Genomic DNA, 16202 nt, shown 5'->3' with positions numbered 1-16202 from the left:
TCTGATCCCCTTCTGCTGCTTGCATCTTCCTAACCCTTGAACACACAGCCATAAATTAAGAGCAACCTGGGCTGAAGCAACCATAGAGCTCCCTGTGAAGGGTGCAGTTTTTAAAGCTCTTCACTTGCTCTCCAGGCTATTAGAGCACAGGAGCTGGCTCAACTGCCACATTTTATCTGCCTTTTCATCTAGAGAGTATCCTTTAGGTTAAGGATTTATTAATGCTTCCTTTGTGCCAGTAAGAACACGCCACTGTCTACACCGAGCTTTGAAATTATGCTACCTCCATAAAACACATCAACCAGGAAGGATGCAGCTCCCCTAGGAATTTACAGGTTCCTAACTGGAGAAGCTTGCCTACATCTGAAGAAGAAGAGAGGCAAGATTGGCACAGCAAGTGATTATTTCGGTAAACAGAAATGACGTCTAACTTTCAGGGAAAATCCTGACATTAGTGTCTATTTTAGAATTAGATTTCTTACACAACTTATTTTAGATGTGCTAACAGGATCAGTAGGATCATTATAGGATTCATGCTTTTTTGCTTGTACTTTTTGGAGGAAAGTTGCATGTATCAGAACTGAAAATTAATAAAGGTTACAGAAACAGAAGAAAGGCTGCTCTCCCAAAAAAAGTACAGAGTCAGTGCAGTAAAGCACTGCCTATTGCAATTACTTTTATTTTAATGTTTGGGGTTTTTACATTTATCTGAGTTAGTAGAATATTAGCATTTTGCTTGATTTTGTTTTTAAAAAGTAACTGACAGGTAGGAACCGATACCGATGCATGATATTTAAATTCACCACCAGGGAGCTTAAGCTATTCAAAGAGAACAAACTGATGTGCATCACTACATAACTAAATCTTGAGCAGATGGCTACTTTATACAGCTTGCAGTATTCTATTTATATAGGGTACAAAAGTAATATTTTAGTGTATAAAATGTGAACTCAATACACCAAAACTTTACCTTGCACTGGAGGGTTTGATCACGTGTCTAAAGGGCAGGGACCTCAAATAAAATTCTCAGATAATTAGAGTCAAGCCATCTTTTAAAACCAGCTGTTTGGGGAAGAGTGGCACATGTTTACTTTTCAGTTGTGATTTTTGTCTAGTTTATTATGTAGTATTAACTTTTTTTTCGTTTAAGGAGAAAAGAAAAGCATTTTCTTGCCTTAGTAGACAAAGGACTCAGCATGAGAATTTTAGAAAAATAGATAAAGACAGAGAGATGGATAAGTATGCACAGCTATAGTTATATGTATATTTTATTTATATACACACAACACATATATTGTGTTGGGATGGACCAGACAAAAGGTTAGTCAAACCAAATTCCCTTCTAACATTGGCTGACAGGCAATGCACAGGTAGGAAAATACCTACTTCACTACCTCCAGATTATCCACTACTCTGTTGTGATAAAGAAATAATTCTCTTTTGCTGGAAAATTCAGCAACATAGCATAGCAACATACAATTTCAATCAGCATAAGCAGTTTGGAAATCACTCCCATAGATGTTTTCTTATGTTCATAGTAAGCAGAGAAGGTGGGAAGATTCTAAGTGTAAAAATTGAAAAAAAATCTTGTTGTACAAGAAGAAACAAACAAAGAGTTCTAAATTCTGTCTGTACACTACTGCACCAATTAACAGAACAGGAATTCTACCAGGTTGCAACAATGTGTGACATTAACTGCAGAAAAATACTTCAAGTTCAAAAGCAAGAGATTTATTTTCCAAGTGACAACCTGTGTGAGGATCATGGAGCTCCAGCTTCCCCAAACCTCTGTGTGTGTTTCATCTTTCTCATCACAAATGCAGTGCATTTCAAAGGTATGGACTACACAAAATGGGCAACACACCACCTGCAGAGTATTTTGTAATCTTTACCAAACACTGAAACTGATACCTGTCAGAGAGGTGATAAAGCTGCTGAGATTAATCAAAACTGAAACTGACACCCCAGGGCATTATAAACAAGGTCTTTCAGGTCACATCTTGAAAAATGTTATTTTTCTGAGACAAATAAAAGACTTTTACCTGAGCAGAAGCAGTGAGTGATACGGAAACTGCAAGCCTTGGCCATGTACCTTCTGTACAGAGGACTTCAAATGATGAAAAGACAAGACAAAATGGAAGTCTAACTCTAATTCTGTTCCTCTACTAATCAAACAGAGAAAGAGAAATTTGAAGGTAGCATATCTCTATCAGAACATCTTAAAATAAAGCTTACAGAAAGCAGAGCCAAAACTGAAAAATAACTCCACAGCTGTAGCCCATATGACCCAGAGGGCATAACATGTTCAAGAATATTTACAGAAACTGAACTGCTTGTTCAGACTGGTATAACCTATACAAAAGAGAATTTCCAGAGAACCAAGTATGAACTCAGTAAGGGAGAGTATGCAGCTGACTTGGAAGAAAAAGATGTAATGATCACAAGAGTAAGTAGCAGGGGCATCTGCTAGACAACCATAAACTCTTTGTTAATTCAAAACCACAGAATGATACATTTCTGTGCCTAACCACATGGGTATCACTCAAAATGTGCATCAGGGCATCCACTGCCTGAAGCCATGTATTCAGGTTCTGGGAATAGGAATAAAGCATCTTGCTCTTGTCTCTGCCTTGGATGGCTGAACTCAGGTCTGCCAGGCAGGACCAGGTGTGACCTGATCAGCAGAGGGCTAACACCACCTTTTGCTGTGAACTGCTCTTTCCTTTTCATTGGCATGAACACTTTCATCATTCCACATGCTCTTCCTTGTGAGAAAAGGTGAAAAAAAAAACCGAAATACTAACAATGCCTCCAAGCAAAAGGAGGAACTGAGTCCACCAAACAGAGCTATAAAAATCAGAGAGAATTACCGGAAGTTGAGAAATAAGAATTGCATTTCAAGAAATTCCTTTGCAGCTCCTGTATCCAGCAAGTCTGAGTCACTGTGGACAAGGATTACCAAAAGCATATGTTTAGCTAGGGCTCTAAGCAGCAGCATATTAGTAGAGGAAGCATGAATGTCATTTACATAAGAAAACACCAGGATCATGGGAGATTGTATGGATGCAGTAGAGTGCCAGCCCTCTGGAAAAGAACAAGATACCAAAAGCACAGTTTCAAAAATATCTGCTTCAAAATTCTGGAAAAAAAAACCAGCTGAAACCATTCAACGTTAACAGGAGAATGTCAAAAACTTTAACACAAATTAGTAATAGCTTCTAAGAGGAGCAGCAGAGATAAGGAGTAAGTTAATACCACTAAATACTTGAGATTGTCCCAAAAAAATCATTTAAATTAATAGTTGTCATGCCAAAAAATAATTAGGCATCACAAACAAGTGAACACAATGCAAATAGATTCTTCCATTCCTAATGATTGTAAAAGTTTTATAGTTAAGAATTCCCTGTCATGGACCCAGATGGAATACACTGGAGACATCTTTGGCAGCAGCTATATAATGCCAAGTGATGGTAAAAAAGCAAATTTGTTTTTGCTACAGATGGTTACATTTTAAAATGTAACCTTTTCTAAAAAGGACAGTCCCCTGGAGGGGTGACATCTTACCCGCTAAATCCACACGGGTTAAACACAGCTCATCTACAGAAAATTAATCTCCTGCCATTTCTGTCAGAAGTCTGACAAGCTTCAGTCAAACTTCTGAAGGGAGGACATAAGATGTCTAGAAGATAGAGCAAAACAAAGAAAAGAAAGAAAAGAAAAAGGAAGAGGCAATCAACCTTTTAAATTTTTTCCCACCGAATAAGATTTGAAGTGTTACATCCATTCTACTTAGATCTGTAGTTTTCAACTCAAAGGTCACATTATTATGGATTTTTCTTCCCAAAGCATAACAGAAATAGTTTTTCAATAATTTTGAAGGTCTTTTGGGGGAAATCTGTTCTGGGCATTACTCATTAAAGACATGACATTTTATTTATCTAGTTTCTTTCAAGATACTTGAGAATAAAACTATTATGTGTTCCCAAACCCTTCTCTGTAATTTTTCTCTCTTCCCTCTCTCTCACAGAGTTTCTGACAGGGAAATGAATGTTATTTTTACTAATTGATTTTAAAAAGAGAATTATAAAATGTAAACAAAATCCATCAAATCTGATCTGTTTCTCTAAAACTGAAATCTAAAAATCAAAAAGACAATTCATGTGGTTTCTTAAACTTCATGGGAAAGAATTTGTCTTAACAAATAAGTAATCCTCTGCCAAATTTGCTGCATAAACATTATAGCAGCTGTAATGACATACCAGGATAAGGAGAGGAAAATGCTTAGAAATCCTGTAAGACACCCTAAAAAACATCTGAAAGGAATTTCATAATCATATTCTTTTTCAAGATCTATTTTCTGATCCTATTTCATTTATAACACCACAAATACATATGGAAAAACACATTTAATAGCAGCTTTGACCTTTTTCTTTGTTGCTTCCATGTAAACAATCCCTTCTTAAGCAAGAAAACATTTATCTGGTGCCTCTAATTCCATCATTTGGCACATGCAGGGCTATCAGGACTGTGCACTTACAGAGCTGGGGCTGGAGTGCCGCCTGACTTTAGGAGATTCCTTCCCTGCAGATGAAGTTTTGAAGTTAATGCAGGCGTTGTTCTCTGAATGAACCCTCTTCACTTGATTAGTTGGCTTCTCAAACGGATCAAAACTACTCTGTGTCCTCTGTACCCGAACTTTTTTATCCTCAGGAATTGTATCCAGAGGTTTGATCACTGAGTCCATTCCCTGGCAGTTCCGTGTAGACATCTTTGTGACACATATCTGAAAAGAAAAAACAGCATTTGTTGACTCTAACAGGCTTAAAGTTGATATTATCCCATGCCCTAGCCAGCATCAAAAAAGGCACTGAACTTTATAGGCATTCACTTTCTATTTCTATGCTAAAATAAAAAACAACACATGCATTTTACATAGAGGACACCCACATCACAATAATAGCTATAAAAAGCCTATCTTTGTACAATGTACTGAAAGATCCTGGAAAAGGAAGGCCAAGGAGGGACATACATAAATTCATACATTTGTGTTTTCTTGTACAATGTGCTCTTGGCAGCAATGCCACTTCTCTCTCCAATCTAGCCACAGATATCCACAAGCAGTATTGATTCCCATTTGTTCAAAATTGGATGAGACTAAACTAAAATAAATGATGGTAGTTTGTATGTGCACTGGCTGGTGCTGGCTTTCCAAAGATTCAATACTGGTATATTATGGTATTTTTAAATAATGCTTATACAGTGTTATTATTATTATCACCATATGTCTCAGAAAATCAAATCAGTAAATCAATTCCCAGGCACTGAAACGTGAGACTGCAGTTTAATGGCACACTAAAGCACAGAAGTTCAGTTCTTTGTTACTGTGAAGTATGACTCTGCCAAGCTCCAAAGACTGCCACTTGCTGCTTGAGCTATCAAAATGTGCTATGGTTTGTTCAAAAGAACTAAATGAGCAGAACAGCAGCTTTAGATACTCCAGCCATGTACATTTCTGGTTTTCATTTCAATACATGACATTTTTTAAATTACACTGTTGGTGAGGGGTTGTGTTTGAGGCCTCAGTTTCTGTTTTCACCCACAAGAGACTTGACTTTTTACTTGGAAATCAAAGAAATAGTTTCAGCTTTCAGGCTACAGAGAAAAGTTATGAAGTGTGATGCAAGCAGACCCAAGAGACTCCCTAAATTGTAAGACAATTGAAGTAATCTAAAATCTACTTTTTCCGTAACATTTGCATATGTTTAAGGATAGACAGTGTTAATTTGCTGTCAATTGACCTGTTCATATAAAAACAATTTAATATTCCATATATTAACAATTTAATAATCTATAGTAATTTTTGAAAACTTGTTATCCTAAAACAGTTAATATTAAAAAAAAAGAAAAAAATTACCACTAAATCAGGATCTTCCTTCCTAAAGCAAAGCATCTCCGAAAACTCAAATTTTTCTTTGCCATTCTCCCAGAGGTATTTTGTGCCTTGAAATCCAACTTTCTCCAATTGTTTATAGAAATACTGGGTTACTATACCTTGTGGAGTTTGGCTTTTTTTTTTTAATGATTCATTGTAACACTAGATGAAATATTTCTTTTCTACATTAAAAATTTAAAGTATGTTTCCTGCACTGTGCCATCTGGCCAAATGATCATGTACCAGGTCAACTCTAATGAATGACATCACTACTGTCACAAACCAGGCATTACAAGGGTTTGCCTTTCTTCTCACTAAAGCAATTTCTCCAAGACTAGAACTTCACCAAGTTATAACTTCCTTGAGAGAAGGAAAAATCCCCTTCTTTCCAAATGATAATTCTTTTTTTGGGCTTAAATTAAGACAATTACGTAATTTTGGTCTGCTCCTTCAGAGAGAGAAAAGATAAACAGCTGCAGCACAAAGTTTTTAATTAGTCTTCTTGTAAAACTAATTGGTTTCTTTTCCTTAAAACAACTCTCATGCACTGACACGTATCCACATACTTCCCACTATCATCTCCATGTTCTTGCAATGCTTGCTACTAACAAAGCCATTTTAAAATAATGTAAATTGGAATCATGGTTAATACAGCAGCTTAATCAACATGGATGCAAATAAATCAGCAATCAGTAATCATTATTTCTCAGCATTTGAAACCCTGTGATCTAGAAAACAGGGGTAGGAGATATGGACAAAAGTTCCAAAGCAGTACTTCTCTTCCTTTCAGGTTAACAAGGCACCTGTAGCAGATTAAAATATTTGGAATACACAGCTATAAACATACTACAGATAATAATGCCATGAATGCTGCTTGTTTTCTTTTTCCACTGGAAAATCCCCATGTGTATGTCTGTCTCACTTTTGTCTTGGCTGGAAGCAGTAACAGTTTGGAATTCGATTTTGAAGGGAGGCACTTTAGCCTTCAGGCCACCTGACTGAATCTGGAGTAGGATAAAAATCCCCATCATCACCTTATAATAGTCACCTTCCAACTTGCAAATTACTAAAACCAAGATGAGCACCAACCAGCTCCCCATTCAGAAGTCAAACACCTTGGTGGATGCACAGGCTGTCACCTGTGGAAGAGCCTCAGCACTGCAGACAAATGCCAAAGCAGGGGCTGCTCACCCTGCCCATCTGCAACTGCAGCACATCTCCTGCCAGAGCTGACAAGGGCTTGAATTCATCACTCCTCTCTCACCAATATCAATATTTCCTTGGCAGAAACAAAGCGTTCTCTCCAAATGGCTGCTGTGCACTGCTGAAGCCAGCAAAGCTAACCTCACGCTGCTGCTGCAGGGTACACGTTTCCAAGCTGTCTAACCTGCCTATAAAACACTGAAGAGAAACAATATTTAAGCATTTGTTTTATATTCTGCCATTGATAGGCCAGGTCCATTGACAAGCCAACTACAGTCTGAAAATCTGTTTTGTAAAATCCAAAAGGACCAGCTCTAAAAGATCAGCCTGAGCACTGGCTGTAACCAGCTTAAAGACCCAAACTCATTGGTGGTGTCAGGTTTCCCTCCACCAGCAAGGTTAAGCTACCACAGTAGAGCAGATTTTGCCCCTGGCCAGCAAGAGGGCTGACCAGCTGCTCCTGTGCTCAAGCTAAGGGTACAACTTATTCTGTAGCAGCTTATCATGCCGAAAAGCAACAATTTGCTAAGCAAAACTGAAACATAACTTATTTTGGAAATCTTCCTCTGCATTAAAATGATCATAGATTCCACCAGCTTGACCACATCACCTTTGTGAACATTATGGATTTGTTTGTTTTTTTTTATTCTAATTCAGCCTTTTAAATATAATTTTCCTTTGTACAGCATAATTGCTGTTTATAAATTTTAACTTCTCAAAGGATATGTACAAATATTTAGCATCAAAAGGTGTTAGACTTGCAAACCGGTGTCTACCACCTGGTAGCTCCTTGCTGGTAGTCAGGAGAAGCCTAACACATCTTCTCATTTCCATATTTATTTTTGCATATGAGAATTAGGACCATTTTCCAGTTAAAGCACAATATTTATCCTAAAGAACACGGGTTCATTCCCAGAATCTTTTGGATGCTCCTGGGTGATCCTCTGGGACAGTGAGATTTTCCCTCTAAGTACATTCTGCCACCTCTAAGACCAGACTTTTCTTTTCACTCCATTTTATTTGTTCTATCCCCAGAAGTCATAGGTTCTTCAGATGGGCACTATTCTTTTAGTAACCCTTCTTTTACACACAGAACAACCCTAGTCACCTCAATGAAGAACCAGAAAGTTATGGAAACTATCTCTTTTTCCAACACAGCCTCAAAACTGTAGCCTCAAAAAAGTACTGACCTCAAATGTATGTAGAGACAATACAAGTGACACCTTGTTTTGTCATATGTATATAATTGTCAAAATGACAATTATGATTTATAAAATGCAATCAAGAAGAAGAAACTCAGTATGAATATACTGTGCATTTAAAGAAACCTCTGTGTAGCCAACTGCATAAGTCATTAAGCAGTTTTAATTGTCATTTCTTTCAAACAAGTAATCATATAAGTAAACATTAAGGTACATCAATGCTTGAAGTGATTCTTTCCCCTTCAGGAGTTACTGCCATGATTTAGTGCTTCTCCCACAACAAAATACATTCAAGGCAAAATTTTCTGAGGGGTAAACTCAGAACTTTTATTTCCAAAACTATTTGGCTTTTAAAAGTAGGGCAAGACAACCACACATCTCTCTTTCAGATAAGGTATTTTTGCCAGTAGATTCCATAAATATGAGGAACAGAGGTATGGGATCCTCATTTATGCTTTACTACTTCTTTACAGGAAACAGGATTTTAAAATAAGCCAATCAACTTAATACACATAACAGCTATAAATTATTACACGTATAACAGGGAATACACAAAAATACCTGCATTGTGTATGGATTGCTCCATAATCAATAAATAAGCAAATATTACTATCCTTCCAAACCTCATATCAGATATAAAAGGCTTGAGGAATTCACTGGACTATCAACACTTCCAGCCTAAAGCATGGTAGGTGGCCCTGGACATGAAAAATAAGGGAGGAAATAGCTGCTTTGCACTAAGGTTCCCACCTCACAGCAATCTCAGTACCTCAGAGGACCACGATGAGAAATGGATGTTGGCAAAAATGGCAGGAGAGGGGCCAAGACAAGGAGTAGGTGATAAAAAAAAAAAAAAGAAAAAAACTAGATGGGAAAAAAGTAAGACAAAACAATGTAAATTATATGTATGGTATTCACACCAGAAAATTTCATCTGTAGAACATTCATCCCCAAAGTCTCTGCTTTGACTCTAAGATAAAAATCCTGAAAAGGCCACACTACACTCCAATACCAGTCTCCCTTTAGGGAGATTTGCTTTTCTACACCAAAAACACAGTGGTCCTACAGAAAATAAATTCTTGTGTTTGAAGTTACTCTTTGGAAGAACATTTCCAAAGCAGCACTCAAACTGCCCGGGCACTCGGTATCTTGTAGGAAAAGATTTAATCCGGAAAATAGCAATAACTATTGCTACTCAGTAAGGCAACAGTATTAAGAGACTGGAGTTCCTGATCCCAAATCTGATTTCCAGATCTTGGAAAAGAGATCGCTGTCAGCCCAGGTATGCTCCAAGAGAAGCGCCTCTCTATGAGCATCCTGCCCATTACAGTTTTCACATATGGATCCTTAATGTCAATACATAATTGTACTTCCCCAAGTTGTCCCACATTCTGCTGCCAAGCTATACACATTCTCCATACTCTAATTAGTGAAATAAAACTACTTTTAATATTTGCTCATAATTATTTACTCAGTCTCAACCGAAAAACGTAAGGCAAAATTAGACATCATGATGAGACATTGGCCACTTAAAACCTACAGCACAAACAGCCACTTTGCAGCTACATGAAGAGCTCTCATCTACTTTTAAAAGGAGACACAAAAGGAAGATTTATCTAGAAAATCAGAATATTCATGCCAGTTTCAGTAATTACTTGAGCTATCGCAGATTCTGGCAATGCAAAGCAAAACAAAACACGGCACCACAAAAGTTAGTGCAGCTTGATACTAAAAGTTATTTTAAGTGTTCCTCAGTGGTTTTTTTATTTATTTAAAGTAAAAAGAACCAGAATATTCAAGAAAGATCTCCTCATGTTAGAGCCCAAAAACGCACAACATAGTTTATACTTTGTAACTTAGTTGCGGATCAGGATGTGAAGACAATCTATGACAGACAACAACACGGACTGGATGTGCTCCCAGCTCCTCCTGCCCAGGCTCCCAGTCAATTTGAGAAGACCAAGGGTGCTCTAGGATAAAGAGCCTTAGCCATCATTATGCCAGTATGGACCATGCACCATGGGGCTACAGCCTCCACCCTAACATGGTACTTACCATATCTCAAAACAATGTCAGCATTTAGCCAATTTTTTTCCCCCATAAAGAATACTGCTGAAGTTCAGAGACTAAAACCACAAGAAGAATAATTTTCCTCCATGCGTAAAGCCCCATAAGCCCCATTAAATAAATAAAAATCACTATCATCATTCATGGAACCATTTGTAAATAAAGATGCCTCTTTGAATTACATTAAATCTCATTTAAAGCAGTACTCCTTTATCTGCATTTGGGATTAATGTGAAAATAATAAATGGTGTATCAGATGTAGTTATTGTGATACAGTTTCAATGCAAGATTCTTTCACTTCATCACTGTCACCAAAATTAAGAGGTCCCAAAGAAATACGATTCTTAAAATTAAAAGTTGCTAGACTAATTCATTTACTGTTAAAGTCATATAACATTGAAAGAGTGAGACTGATCAGTTAAACCATGTAAGTAATTTATAGTCTTACAGTTCATGAATTTTAAAATAGTCATGAATGACCAGGAATTAATCACCTGTTTGGGTACTTAGTAAAATATAGCCTGTCCCATATCAGTGAAATTTCTTCATATGAGTAGAGATATCCTCCGTAACAAGAATCCTACAATGAAGAACAACCAATTATGGCAGAACAGGCCAGACATCCCACCACACAAAAGAAAAGAACTTTAAAATGCTTGTATAGTCTAAAGACACCCTGTTCTGGATTTCATCACATCTTTCAGGAATATGCATTATATCTGGGTTTTAATTCTTACATTTAACACTAAAATGCTTACTTGGGTCATCCAGTGGATACAGACTTATGTAAAGTTTTTTAAATTGCCAACCATCTACTATTTTCTATTGGTTATTGCCACTGTGTAAATCTGGGGGGGAAAGTGACTGGCTGGGTAAATACCACAGTAGACATCCAAAGCTGCTACTGAAAAATCTGAAGGAAATATCTGAATTCCATCCATTTGCACCATTCCAGAAGATGTAGTATGAATGGACCAGACACAGGGAAAGGCAACATCAAGCATGTGGCAAGAAAATCAAGAATTAAAAGTACTAAATAATGTGAGGTAAGGAAGTCACTCAACCTCTCCACAATTCCATTTTTCTGTTCACAACAGTGATCCCTATCACAGGCAGAAACTGGGAGTGCTAATTAAGTCTGCAAAGCACTTGGGCTTTGTAAAGTGAAAAGTTATGAAGATATAGATTATAATTTGTAGTGCCAAAACCTACTGGAAGTAGTGCAACAATCTCATTATTACAGACAATAAGCCTTAGCAGTTGCATTTAGCTGAGAGACATGTTAAAAAAAAATGGTTAGGTGACTACTGGTTCAACAGCTGAATGCTTAGAAAGTTAGTCTGCCATTAATTTTCACTGGAAAAATCCTATCTGGATACAAGTTTTTATTACCATTTATAAGCATGTTATTTTCTACCATGCTTTGGTACCATGGCAATTGAGAACACAAGTCATCTGCAGATTTTGGCATCCCTGGAATTTGACATTTGCTACTTATAAAACACAGTTTGGGAATGTTCTGGAGTATTATAAGCAGCTTTGTTCAAAATAAAAATGCATCTATCTGCAGATTCATTCTCTTTGCAGAACAAAGCAATAGGGAGGCTCTTTCTCCTTTCAAACAAAAGACTTGCCTGCTTCTCCTCAGTCCATCTGGTAGCACTCTCCATCCTCCCCAGGAGAGGGTCAGCAAATGACTGCTGCACCCACAAGCAGAAACATGCACAGGTTGAGAAGAGAGCTCAGTGTGTGGGAACTCTACAATACGGGAAAAGATCCATGAAGAGCAAGAGATGAGATAAGGGAGCGGATAAAATTGTGAAAAGGGAAGTAGAGCATGTAATGCTGCACGACATCACCAGCCAGCTCATACCAGAGCTACCAGTGCAATCAGGCTCACACTTGAGAGAGGTCCTTGAACACACTCACCCCTCCCTGTAATCACCTACACCAGCCCTTTGGTTTGAACGTTTGATGGGCACAGCTAAAAGAAGCTGAAAGAGAACTTGAGTAAGAGAGGGGAAAAAAAAAATAGGGAGGTGGTAGAAAGGAAGATGCAAGGAAAAAATGGTTGTAGAATAAGACACTTTTCCTCTCCTGATGGCCTCTCTCTGCATCCCAGAACTATAATTCATATTCTTGGGTAATATTTATTTAACAGAGAGTGCTAGCAATGCTAGCTATGAGCTAGCAAATGCAACTGAAAACAGAGCTCAGAGACTGGAAATGGTATCTGGGGATATGGTATGCTCCTTGCTGTACCTACCACAAACTTACTCATACACCTCCCACAGCCCATCTCAAAGGCACTCGCCCAAAATGGCCATTTTATTTCCGAAGTCAAAGCTGATGTTAAACCAACTGTCATTGTCATATGGAAGAAGGCGAATATAAAAAGGTCACTGAAGTGCCAGATGGGAGAATTTTTGAACTAAAAGCTCTGACATTAGTTCTCTGTGTTTGTCTGAAAGACTGAACTCAATGAGCTGATTAAATGTCTGTGCTGAATTGCCAAGTGAGAGAAAAGTCACTCTCACAGAAAAACCAACTGATCAGACCTGGGGTAGGAATCCCAGTTGCATAAAAATCTGAAAACATTTTTACCTGCATCAAGAAAAATAACATTTTAAACTGGAAGTTAAAACTGGTTACACAATTCTTTCCTTTCACCACCAACACACCAAGAGCTGCAATATAGAACATATATATTCCGCTAACTTGACATCTAAATATCAGTGTAATTTCTGAAGCAAACACAATCCTGAAATTAGGGATTATTGAAAATTATTTTAGGTGTCCTCAACATGGTAAGGAGAAGCTCAGCATTTTTAATTTTTTTTCTGTTCATAGCACAGCCTAGCTTCAGAAAAGTGAGTTTCTAATCCATCAAAGTTGGTGTTCCTCTCCTTGCAGAGAAAAAAGGTCCAGTTTTCAAGAGAGTCTGGATTAGACCTAAATAGATTTTAGGTCTATAAAAGCCTACATATGTCCTCAAAGCAAAACTCTGTTCTGTGACAAGAGACGTCAGGAGGAGTCACCTAAGGACAGGGTCTCAGATAAAGGTCACACCAAAGTCCTGACAGCCTCTAACACTCATGAAAAGAGACAGAAACTCAACAGAGCTGATTTAAAGGGGCATTTTGCTCTATTTCTGTACTGATGCCCCAAAATACAGTAACTGTGTTAGCAATAAAACCTGGCAAATAAATTCTTCCTTTTACTTGCACAGTGTTCACATTTGTCACGCTGGTGTGTAACACAATGTGCCATGAAAGCCTTTCCTGAAATTGCAACCAGGCTGCTGCTGCTTCCATTAACCTGGGTCCAGACTTGCTGTATCCAGAAGTAGGAGGGTCACTCCTCCAAAAAACCAAACAGGAGGGCACAGTTGAGGATCAGCAGGGATATCACTGTGGCAGAGGCAGCTTCCAGCGCCAGGCACGAGCCAAGGATGCCTTGGTAACCAGAACGGCGGTGGAGAAAGTGTCTGAACATAAACACTCCCGAGAAATTGTGACAGGTGGCTCTTATACTCTTTTACTTAGTTACCCACTTGTATCTGTTGTCTATCCTCCTCTGTAACCATATGAACAGGATTTAAAAATAAAGATTAAAAAAATATTTTCAATCCATTTTCCATATCAGCCTCCTGCTCCAACAGATGGCTACATGTGCTAGTGCTAGTTTATACAGTTATCTTTCCATAAGTGCATTATTAGTGGTTTTGTGAGAATAGTATATTATGTCTTTCTGAGTTTACAGGTTTATAATTTTATTCTATCCTCCAAAACTCCCCCAATCATGAAGTTATCAAAGGCATATCCATAAATGCAATAAAGTCTTCCCACTGCCAAGTTCAAGTGTGAGAAATCTTGAGAGACTTGACAACAAAATGCCTATTCTTGCTAGATTCTGAGGCTGTCAGTAAGGTTTTTAAGAAAATAAATTGTAAACAACTCCATGCCTTGAAAATAGGTTCTACCCAGCTCCTTTAGGCTGCTTTGCCTATCCCTAGCAAGCCTCTTGATTCTTTCACAGTTATCGTCAAGTATGTCAGACTGAAACTAAAAAAAAAAAATTGTCCTTGTACAAGCAGGGACTGCAACAAAAACACTGCTGGGGGTGAGATCTGGTCATGTACCTGACAGTCTATGACTCAAGCCCAGCTACTCAGACCTTGCACATGTATGCTCTTCACATAAATGCTGAAGATCACTTTTTAAATTAAAATATGAAGGGGATAGCTAATGTAATCATCTTTGTGAAATACACACATTTGCAGGTGGAAAGTTTTTTTGCAGCTATCTTTTGTCTGCAGTTAACTTTTATCTTCATTGCAATGAAGCAGCATGCATGTTGCATGTTCATTAACAAATCAATGCTACTCTCACATTATCTTCAGCAGATATTTTAAAAGTACTTTGCAAGAAATAATTCAAAACTAGAATGGTAAATTAGTTTGGCACTTTTTCCTTCAGAACATTTCCTTCATTAAAAAAAGTCTACATGCTTCATTCCTTTCCCTGTTTTCTTCATTTTTCTTCCTTTCTTTTCCTTTTTAACTATCTTCAGCAAAAGCCAGACAATCTAGGTAATTGGAGTTGCTTGCTTCATTCTGCTAATGCATTTCAAAGTTTCATTTTAGCACCAAGAAAGAAATCTCTCCTGCTTTTACTTGCTTCATCCCTGAGGTCAACAACCCTACAGGTTGAGAAATGCAGCCTCCAAGGCAGATGAATGTCACAAGGAAAGATAAGCTCTCTGAGCAATTCTAGATCTGTTCCTCTACATATTATCTTCCAAACCACTGCATTTGACAAAGTATCAGTATAAAGGTAGAGGCAGAAAAAGAGCCTCAAGTTTGTCATTATTCTCTTGTGCAAGGAATCTTCAGAGATCTGAATAACCTACATTCCAATTCAGTCTCCCTGAAATCTTACTAACAGCCATCCATGACCTTTCTGCCATTGCTTTCTTTCATGGAAGTTTGAGAGTTCAGACAAGGATGAGAAAACCCAGTTTCACAAATAATTAAATGAAAAGTCCTCATCTGTGTTTGGATTTCATATGTACCTGACTTCTTTTTTTTAACTTCTTCTTTCTGGTTTTTTCCCCTCAGACAAATGACCTGGTTACAGAATTCTATAAAACTTGAATGAAAAGTCTCAAAGGAATTTTCTAGCAGCTACCACAGGTTTGCCAGACTTGCAGCACCACAATAACTTTCAAAGCAAAAGGGTGTAAGGGGGCATAATGAAACTTGCTTCTCAGTGCATAATGTGTTACACTGGAAAACATGCCATATCCTACAATTCAGAATTTATTCAGGAGCATAATTGAAAATTATAGCCTATTAAGTTACTCAAAATATGAAGAACACTCTAGTATATCTTTTCTTGCCAAGATGCATAAAACTTAAAATTGAGAGGTTGCAAGCTTATACTGAGAAGAGCTCATCATAAGAAGGATGGCTGCAATTTTATGAGAATTCTATGAACAGCATAGAGATAATGCTTATTTTTAAAAAAAAAATCCTATGTATTTCAACAGAGAAATGAATACCACTGCTGCTTCTTTGATGTGTTCAAGCCAAAACACGTGCTATAGTAGATTTATGACTGTGTTCAAATGAATTTTAAAGAATAAGCTATAACAGTACAAAGCAGCCAAGCCCTCTGAAGTTGGTGGCAATTTGCACCTCCAAAGCTGTGAGTTCATCATTAATCACTTTCAACAAGCAACAAATTTTGAGAATCAAATTGGTCAAAAATCACATCACTAGAACAACATGTAAGAAG

The 16202-nt window shown here is 37.6% G+C and overlaps 1 protein-coding gene across 6 annotated transcripts in view; it reads right to left on the bottom strand.

The window, feature by feature from the left end:
* The window catches only part of CDK14 (cyclin dependent kinase 14), a 326690-nt gene that overhangs the window by 238876 nt on the left and 71612 nt on the right, over positions 1 to 16202 (bottom strand). For all 6 annotated transcript variants that reach the window (XM_059469292.1, XM_059469252.1, XM_059469276.1 and 3 more), the window contains one exon: positions 4538 to 4783. In XM_059469292.1, the coding sequence (XP_059325275.1) occupies positions 4538 to 4783 (246 nt within the window). The remainder of the gene's footprint in view (positions 1 to 4537; positions 4784 to 16202) is intronic.

Source organism: Ammospiza nelsoni, chromosome 1, assembly GCF_027579445.1.
Source record: "Ammospiza nelsoni isolate bAmmNel1 chromosome 1, bAmmNel1.pri, whole genome shotgun sequence".
NCBI lineage: Eukaryota > Metazoa > Chordata > Aves > Passeriformes > Passerellidae > Ammospiza > Ammospiza nelsoni.
Note: the sequence above shows the minus strand (reverse complement) of the source record. Positions and strands in the feature narration are given on the sequence as shown.